Genomic DNA, 10,160 nt, shown 5'->3' with positions numbered 1-10,160 from the left:
TGTGTGATTGAGGCCCTGCGACAGACTGGCGACCTGTCCAGGGTGTACCCCGCCTTCGCCCTTCAGTAGCTGGGTTGGGCTCCGGCACCCCGCGACCCCGAAAGGGAAGAAGCGGTCAAGAAGATGGATGGATGAGTTGTGTAGTGATAAAAACTTCTCTTTAAACTCTCAGTTTACATTTTGTTTTGGTGATACGGTTCTGTTTTTATCCTCATAATGAACTAAAAGCTGACACACCAAGATTCTTTTATCACCTAAAAGTGGATTTAAAATAATAAAAAGACTCAAAATGGAACAAATGGAGCAGAAAACCTAAGAAAAACTCAAATCTGTGCCTAGATTAGTATGATTTGTTCTGTTTTAAACATTTACAGCAAACTTTGTGCATGTGTAAATATAATTTATGAAACAAAAAACTGTCAAAGCATTAAAGATTTTTGTACTTTTTTATTTTGTTTGTTTCAGGCATCCGTACCAATACAAACTAAAAAAAGCTCCTTTAAAAACCCCTCCCACAACAAAAGGACTGTGGTTTGCTTCATATTATGTTCTGGTCGGACTTCACAAAAACAAAGCAGGCCGATGTGACGCCGGCATCAAGGAAACTTGTTTCCCTCTGGTTATGGATGTAAAAGCCGTGTTTTATTCAGACTTGTATGGCTGCTATAATACTGTTTAAAGTGTTTCTGATCCAAATTCAAAATAAAACGGTTTCAGATCAAATCATGTGCTTTAAAGAAAGCACAGAGACGCTCTTCAGACGCAGGCAGAACTTAAAACACACATCCACAAATCCTCGCTCCTACCAATATTTGAATCATAAAAAATCTGACTACTTTGTAAAAAGAAATCAGAGAGGACCATTTGAATGTCTAACGAATTAGACGATGGATGGAAAATGACCAACGATTACTGATCAGCTCCGGCTGACCGCTTGGCTCGTTTCTTTGGAGACGTTTTAGGAGAAGCTTTGTCTGCAAGACAGGAGAACGAACACCTTAGTAAAAGACGCAGCCATTTGATATTCCTAAACAGGAACAGAACATACTCATGGCGTTGAGCGTCTCCGTAGGAATCCAGCTGATGTCCACATCATTGATCCCAGCAGTGCCCTTCTCTATTTTAACAGGAAGCCTTTTCCTCTGCAACAACAACAGAAGGTTCATGGAGGTTTCTAAACTCAGACCTGGTTCAGCTTAGATGCAAATAAATCTCCTACCGTCCTGGACTCCAGAACCTGGTACATCCCGAAGAGCATTAGGGCCACCAGCCCGAACAGGAACACATACATGAACATTCTGTAAATCCAGGAGAAAACGTTAAATCACTCAGAAAAGACTCCCAGAAAAATTAAAAGAAGTTTTAGTGTGAAGGTTAACTTTAAAAAAAGCTTCTTGCTTATGATTTCTTAAAAACAGATTTATTTAAATGCTTAAATAAATTAAATCATTGAAGCAAATTTTATTATCTTTTATATGAAAGAGTCACAAAAAAGTGGTTTAATTTTAAGGTGACAGTAATAACATTACAAGGAAGGTTAATAGTAGCTAAGAACATGTTTTTTGTGCGAAATCTTACATGAAATATTCTTTCCTTATGTGTTGTTTAAAAATAAACTGCACCTTTTATCTTTAAATATTTAGGTAAATGCCGGCTTACGTTTCTCCATCGAGGCCCTCTTCTCGCTCAATGATGGTGACGGTCTGGTTGTAAATGGCAGTCTGATACGCACCGCCCTGGAGAAGGAAAACAGAAAAATATTACACACTATAGCTTTATTTGACGTAGAAATGCTAACAAAAAATATTTTTTCATGTTCAAATGAATTCATCAAGTGTTAAAGAATCATGAAATTTTCTCTCATTGCAACAGACCTTGAAATACTAACTAAAACTGTCTGCTTTTATCCTAAATGAGGGTCAGAAATTATTAGATTGTATTTAGTAAAGTGTCAAAACAATAATTGTCTCCAAGAAAAACATAAAACAAAAAATATTCATTTAAAATACACAAATGAAGGAGTTTTACATCGAATTTACTATTAAATGAGAGACATCTAGTGGTGGTGTTGGGGATTGCACCCAAACCCAACACAAGAAGATTTTAAAGAAAAAAAACTACAAATAATTTATTGGTTTCTCTTTTAGACAGTCTGCAACCTGAGGCTTCTGAGCCACATTTGGCCCTCTGACCTCTCCTTTGGAGCTCTCTGGTTGAAGAATTTTATATATAAATTTTATTTTAAGAAGTATTTTTTAGACTATACGGCTCATCAGGCAAAATAAAACAGTTAAATTTATTCCACTCATTCACAACCGGTTGAAGCACATTTTGTATCCCTCCGCCAGGCTCCTGACTGCAGTATCTGTAATCCATCAAGCCCTGCGGCTTCTTGGCTAACCAAACTTAAACATTTTGACAGATTTTGGAGCGCCATGAACCACAGAAAATCAATTAGAGGTCAGCAAGCACAACCAGAATTCATACTTTAGGCCGAGTTACTTGATTAACTTATTTAATTTTAATTAGTTAGATTTCTGCCAGAGATGTATCAAGTTATAATTAAAATAAAATCTTTGTTGCAAGTGAATACTGAAATAATAACACCTACTACAAGTGCTGCATTGAGACGATCCTATGTGGTACAAGAAGTCTTATTTTGAAAGGAAGACATTCAAAAGCACTTCATATTTCAAAAAAATGTTCTCTCTACTAATGCTTAATTTATACAAAAAACAGTTTATTTGCATTTACCATAATAGTAGCATCAACTTAGATACATCAGTATTAATCAGTCTTATTTTCCTAAAGGATAAAGTGAGATGTTATGGCTCCTACTGGGTTGTGATCAGTAAGAAATTGACCTGAATTACTTTATTAGTGTTTAAGTGTCTGATCTAAGAAGACAAATTTTTTTTCCTCCAATAATTTTCAGTTAAAAGAAATGTAAATGTAATCTAAAGTTGTTTTAAAAAGGCCTTTTCTTGTCAATTTTAGATCAGAAATTAGGGATACAATCAGTATTTTATGTTTATGTGTAGGAAGAAAAAAAAAATCAACAACAATAATCAAAAATACTGTTGATGCTTTGGAACTTAAAACAATATATATATTTCTGTACCTGAGAGTCAAGGTAGCTGAGCTGGATGACGAGACCAAAAGGGCGTCCAGCCATGGGCTGAGCCGGGATGAAGGAGTATTCAAAGGAGGCCTGAGCCTGCGGCTGGACTACAGTATTCAGGGGAAGAGCTGTGAACTGCAAACACACAAACATGAACAACTGTTCCTCTGAAACTAACACAAAAAGTTTAATTTAAGTACATTTGTTAGGAACATGTGACATGAAATCCGTTTCCCCTAAACCGATAAAAACGTACGTTCTGGATGAAGAACTGGAAGTCCTGAGGATAACGGAAGGAGGCCTCCAGAGACTGAACAGTGAAAGTTTGACTTCCTTTGTTTGTGAAGCCAACCAGGAACCTTACTATTTCATTGGCTGGAAACTCTAAACAGAATAAGAAAAAAAAAAAATCAGCAAAATAAAGACAACCGGGAGAAGAATAAAACCCACAAAGCCTGTTTAAGACCCACTATAAGAAAATCATGATTTTTAACATGTTCTTGTGGCATTTTTCTCATGATGGAAGACATATTTTAAGAAAATTTAGCTTAAAATTGCATTTCTGAGTATTTCTTCATTGCGAGTCAAGAGCAGATGCAGAAAAAAACTTGTAGGTGTGACACAGAAGCTACTATGGTCAGTCACAAGCTCCCGGATCCATCGACAAATAGATCCGTGTACATTTGTGTTTTCCTCATCTGAGCTGGAATCAACTGTACGGCTAGATAGACATTTTGCTCGCCATTTTTGTTGCACCGCTAATGTTAGCTTGAATTTGTGAGGGGCTGTGAGCTAGCTGGAGAGTGTGAACAGGTGGATGATGGGAAGGGGGCGGGCTTACTCCACAACTCGGAGGTAAATTTCTAATGAACTTCTGCCACTCTGCAGAAACTATGTCCAAGATAATGACAATTTTTACAAATTTTGTCTAAAAACGGCAAAAATCATAAAAAATAAAAAAACACTGATCAAAAGATGACCAGAACAGGATTCATTTTTTTCCCTTCATTATTGAAAGATGCTTTCAACTGAACTTTAAAAGACTGACCTTCTCCGGTGGTGAAGATGATGGTTGTGTCGGCATCAGGGTGAGAGGTCACGGGTTTATCGCCACCTTCAGAGTCTTCATCCTCTCCTTCCTAATGACAACAACAAAATAACATTAGAACAAAACTTCACTAATTATTCACTCTCCTGGGTCACAATTAGACAAACCGAATTTTGGAGCTGGTCCTCTTCAACAAGCACCTCTTCATCCTCCTCCTCCTCCTCATCTACAAGAGCATCTGCATCATCAGCAACTTCCTCAGAGAAGTCGGATTCGGCTCGCACGCAGCCTGGAAAAAAAAATGTAACTTACAAATATGCTGTATGAATAAGAGGTCGAGCATAAGATTAAGATGCCAATAGTTTTCCGTCTTTAGCTCAAATTTTGGACCCTTTTAAATAAATATAATTATTCTATTTGGAATTTTAAAAATATCTGCATGTGGTGAACCCAAAAGACGGTAGGAGATTATCACCATGGAAGAGTTTTATTCAACGTTTTAAAAAATACCTTAATATTCCTTTTACAAAAATATAACAAAAATTGACTGTGGACACTAATCAAATAGGATCATTTGTTTTATTTTAAAAGCAACATTTATTTTCAAAATAAAAGATGTGTAAAACAACTATAGATGTTCAACTTTATAAATCATATAAATCACATTTAACATTTTTTATCTGAAATATTCTCACAAGTTTATGAAGTTAGGAAATCAAATAATATATATATATATATATATATATATATATATGTACTATAAATGTTGTCAATTTACTACTCCCAAGATGCTGAATGGATTCAAAATAAACATTTTGTTTACTAGGGATTTCTTCATGAAAATAGGCCTTGGTATTTGCATGATTCACTCTGAAATGTTGAAACAAATCTAAAATCCGTTTTTAAAGCAAAATAGTTCACAGAAAGTCCAAACTGTTCTTTCAAGGGTGACGTGTCCCAGCAGGACAGCTGCTTTATCCCCCAAAATAAGGAGGTACATGTGACAGAATCGACTCCAAAAACGAGACATGTTTGTTTTTAACTACTTTTTTGTGCCTTTTCTATACACATTTTACAACCAGCTACTGGAGTAAGCGCTTTAGTCACCTGTGAAAGTGTTTGTAAGAGCTGCTCTCAAACGATCCCTCTGAATGACTGGATCTGACTTTGTGCCACGTCAATGTGGACTGAAGTTTTTAAGCTAATGTAGAAAACTACAAATCCCGAGGAGCACGAGGACAAAACAACTCACCCACGGATATGAGTCCACAGGGGAAGGCCAGGAGAAAAAGCAGCAACAGTTTGGGTCCGAAAGAGAACATTTTTACACACTTTAGGGGTTCGTTAGTAACACATCAGCGTTCAGGAGCAGAGAAGGCTGAGGCAGCGGAGGAAGGAGGGATCTGCGGGTCAGCCCCGCCTCTGGGAGGAGCCAGGCGCATTCACTGACAGAAGAAAAACTCGGATTTTTTTTCTAGGTCTGAAACATAGACTGTATATAAAATAACTGGACAGAGCAAGCCCCCCTACTTCAGTGTTCCATATAGGAAGTACCACTGGGTTGCAAAAAGGCCAAAGTCCAATTGACTTACATTGAGAAACAGACAGTTATTTCTCAGTCATTTTATATGTCAGAATAATCATTCTTCCTCTGCTGCTTTCTGCTTAACTTCTTTTTTCTTATCCTAATTTTTTTTAAAGATTTTTTTCCATTATCACAAGTTATTAGAGTTATAAATTGACCAATCAGATGGCTCAATAAGCGTTTGTGGGTCTGACGTCGAACGTCTGGGGCGTTTGAGTGACAGATGACGGGTAGCCAATGGGAGCAGACTTCATCAATGGGTCCGTGAAGACCTTTTAACACCTACTTTACAATTCAACACTGTACCAATCATTGTCCTACTGTTGTTTTCCCCAATGGAATGTACTGTCGACATTTTTAGATGAGGATTTACTCTGTAGAAATAGATTTCACTCTGAGGTTATGTGCTTTGGACTTTTTTCTTTGTTTAACGTTCGTTTTTCTTTATTTCACTTTTTTGATTGTAGCTTTTAAATTCTAAGTTGCATATATTTGCGCATAATATCACCAACCAAAGTTTCATCTTCGCTGCAATTTTCCAGCTTTAGCCTGAATTAGACGCAGCCGTCTGAGGAGCGCGAGACAAACTTGGACCTGGTCGTATTTTCAAACAGAAAAAAGATCCAGCTGTTCACTTGTTAGGATGGTTATTTATTTTAAATACCGCTGAACGCGCTTCTCACTTGCATCTGATCAGACTGTAACGTGGCAACGCATGTGAAGTAACGTCACCCAAATGCTCCTTTTATCTCGACAAAAAGGAATAAATGTAAGTAAATCCCAAAGGACCGCTGACAGAATCAAATGTTGGAATGGTTCTCCCTCAAAGGCTTCAGCAATGACTTGTACAATTCTCTCGAGCCGCCGTGATTAAAGTAGAATCTGTTTACATCCGCGGTCTCGTGGTTGAGGCGTGGAAAGAGGCGGACGGTTGCAATAAACTCACTCCAGATTGGCGACAGTACTTCCTGTAGATTCCATGACTCAGCTATGACTCAGACCAATCGCTGAAGATGGGTTGCGAATGGTGGTATCCGTTTCAGGAATTGACGGTGAAAGCGGCGGCCTACTTTCGCGAGGAGAGGAAGTAATGCATTTCCAATGGGGGACCTCATTGGGGCGGCCGTAGTGCAGCGGTAGGGCAGTCGACTCCTGACCAGAAGTGAACGGGTTCGACTCCCACCTTGCCTGCCCATGTGTCGAAGTGTCCTTGGGCAAGACTTTGGCCCGATCCGAATACTCCCCTTCTCCCTCTCCCTTAGCCCTTCCCCCTCGTTCATCCCTCCGTTCTTGCTCCAAACGGAGGGTGATGAAAAAAATAGTGTTTAATATTTCAGACGTGACTTCCGTTCAATGACGTCATCAACATCGCCAGTCCGCTAGCATTAGCGCGGCCCTTCCAGCGGTTTAATATCCATAACAACAGCAGCGCACATTTGACGTCAGTGCAAGAAACTAACCAACATGCACCGCAATCCAGGCGATCTGCGCAGCGCCTGGGGATCTCAAACACACCTAATATGAATGCTTCTGGTTTTCAGGGGGAAAAAAAAGAATGAAAAACAGGATTTACAAGATAAACACCTCGAGCCAGCTCCTGTTTACTCATGTGAGACAAACCACGGAAACCGTGTGCAGGGGATTTGGAGCAGCTTTAGAAAATAATTTATGTTTGATATGGTCTATTTTATCCAGCTCATATTGTTCTCTTTTTTTGTTTTCCTTTTTTAAAATTTGTTATTTTTTATCATATACAGTAGTAAGACAAAAGTGGAGCTTCGTGGATGGAGAGAAGGAAGGCATAGGATGCAGAGACAGACAATTCACTGTGGCTACACTAGCCAGGCTAAAGGCAAAATAACAACAAATTCTAACTCTAGGGCTTGACTGCCTCACTCTCAGCCCTCATCCGCTTCAAGGTCTGCAGGGATGTGCTGACTACTTCTGAAGCACAGCACAGGTCAACTGAATGAACCTGCAGCATGGCATGTGCAGCCTCCAAGGAACCTAAGACTTTAAGGAGGAACTTTACTATTTCAAGGAAATGATGCCTCCTTAACATCCTCAGTCATACTGACGCCTCTGTGCAGATGTTAACAGCACCGGATCTGTGACCTCTGACAGGATCATCCTCATTCTCCACAAGGTACTTGGTCACATCATGGTGGCTGATCCACCTGATCTCTAACAGTTGTTTTTTGGAGGGGACATAAGAAGTTCTGCATTGAACTGACTGAGGTCCAGCAGACCAATCAGGTGTTCCTCTGGAAGATCTTTGCAGACAAATCTGATCATGACTGACAGATTCTCCATGTCTCATCCGGTTTCATCACTTTTGATGCAAAAACCAGCAGAATCTGCTTTTTCACAATTATCCTTGATTTGATTTGATTGCATTTTGGACAATGTTTCAATAATTCTGTTTTGGATGTTGCGAGAGGTGTATTTAGCATTTTGTGGGAGGCTTTTGTTTGTTTTGTTAAACTTGGGGTTCTCTGTCAGTGTGTAATCCACCAAATTTAACAACAGGCCTGCAGAGAAAAACATCATTTGAATTTTCCACACTGCCACCAAGTGGGCATTCCTTTACTGTAAGGAACTGAACGACGTCTCCAATTGTTTTTATATTATATACATTTTTTATCAATTTGAGTGGACCCTCTTAGATTACTAATGGTTCCCCCTGCGACCTCTCTCTGGGAGATTCGGACCAGGATTTTGTATTTTTTATGTGACATTGACATTGACACATGCTATGTAAATCTCTTGTCTTTTTACAGTGCCATTTTCCAATTATGAAATCTTTGTTTATTGAAAACCAAACCCCTGTCATTGTTTCCCCCAAATTTTCGACACTGGAAACAAAAGCATGCATCAAGCTTAGCTGAATATTCCAGCCATGGTCTCCCACCATACCAGCCTGGGTAGAATGAGCGAGCGTTCTTACCAAAGTTACGTCTGGGCAAAACCAGAGCTGTGGGCTGTGAAGGTGTTAAAGTGTTCAAGTCTGAATTTACATCATCTGTCATCTTGTTAAAATAACAAGTGATCAAATAATTTCAGCGATAAAAAGCCAATGAAAACTCTGAACAGCGACTAAGCTCAATTGGAAATTGCGTCTGAGCTCTGCTGAGTTTGTGAGATCTACTGTGAGATCTGGAGTGAAGCGCGAGGCCACGCCCTCTCATCCATCTACCAATCAGCACTAGCTGCTGCTTTGAATGAGAGCCAGAGAGAGCAGAGAGCACTCTGGAAGGGTAGGAAAAAATTATGGACAAGTATTATGGGGAGCAGTGCAGCCTCAGAGTGGGGTTGGACAGCTTTACCCCGAGGCAACGAGGCCTCACGGGGGTGTCAGACAGGTGGACAGCTTAGCCTGATCACATGATGGAGGGGTAGCAAAGGTAGCACTCAAACACGTCCACCACATATTTTTTTATTTGCGCTGGCACAGTAAGTGTAGGTATAGGACAAACCCACGGGTAGGAAGGACTTAAAGAACTTCAGCCTTTGATGTAAAAAAATTGATGTGAAAAACATTGCATTTAACTAGTTGATCTAAGAACACATCTATTTGCTGTGTCTTGAAATAAAAAAAAATGAAATATTTAAAACAGAAGATAATATTTTGGGGCATAACAGTTTGCAGTTAGAAAATCAAGGGTTGACAACAAATTCAGAAAGAAAATTCAAAGGTTTTAAAAATTCACAATCTGATGGAACAGAAAAACGTCCATACCAGAGTAGGTCCAATAACACCAAACCCAGACCTCACTTTGAAGGGGCCAGAGACCATTTACAGCTGACTGCAGATTGCTGGAAGAGATCACATGACCAAGAGGTATGCCCCCTCCTTTACAGGAAGGGCAATTGGTCTTGGTCAAGGCCCATGGTCCACTGAGGGCGGTCAAAAGATCCAGGACCTGTGGGACACAAGGTCCTGAGAGCACCAAGGCCTGGAGCAGGTCTGTTAGTTGTCATTCCTAAGCTGAGCTTTTATCCAGTTAATAAAGGAGTCGCCATGCCAGGGGCGTCCATCCACCTTCTTCCGCTCATCTGACACCGGGTCATGGGGGCAGCATTCTAAGTAAGGATGCCTCGGGTTTGTGCTGCCGAAGACCTCGTCTTCAACTGCCATCCACATCGCATCAGCCCCTTCTGAGCTCTCCTGCAGGTGGTGGGCCCCCTGGAGAGCCTGTGGGAGGAGCCCGGTCACCAGGCTCTCAACTGCAAGTCCCAACCCCAGGCCTGGCTCCAGGGTGGGGCCCTGGTGACATCAATCCGGGCAACGTTAATAAATAAATAAAAAACTAAAGCGTTAATAAATCACTTCTAATAAAAAGGTTTCTGAACCGCTCTTAGTCTGGCTCGTCACTCAGGACCTTTCTGCCTAGCAGAGGCAAAAG

At 40.0% G+C, this 10,160-nt stretch overlaps 1 protein-coding gene across 1 annotated transcript; it reads right to left on the bottom strand.

The window, feature by feature from the left end:
* Positions 1–427: 427 nt before the first annotated feature.
* LOC112145723 (translocon-associated protein subunit alpha) lies at positions 428–5,583 on the bottom strand. Its single transcript, XM_024271130.2, has 9 exons — positions 5,422–5,583; positions 4,337–4,458; positions 4,170–4,260; positions 3,378–3,505; positions 3,122–3,256; positions 1,660–1,736; positions 1,220–1,298; positions 1,049–1,142; positions 428–974 (listed from the first exon to the last, which is right to left on the bottom strand). Exons 1-9 carry the CDS (start codon positions 5,489–5,491, stop codon positions 910–912), a joined length of 861 nt encoding a protein of 286 aa, XP_024126898.1. The 5' UTR covers positions 5,492–5,583; the 3' UTR covers positions 428–909.
* Positions 5,584–10,160: the final 4,577 nt, after the last annotated feature.

The sequence above is a fragment of the Oryzias melastigma genome, linkage group LG5 (assembly GCF_002922805.2).
Source record: "Oryzias melastigma strain HK-1 linkage group LG5, ASM292280v2, whole genome shotgun sequence".
NCBI lineage: Eukaryota > Metazoa > Chordata > Actinopteri > Beloniformes > Adrianichthyidae > Oryzias > Oryzias melastigma.
The sequence above is the reverse complement of the archived record's forward strand: the minus strand, read 5'-3'. Positions and strand labels throughout refer to the sequence as shown.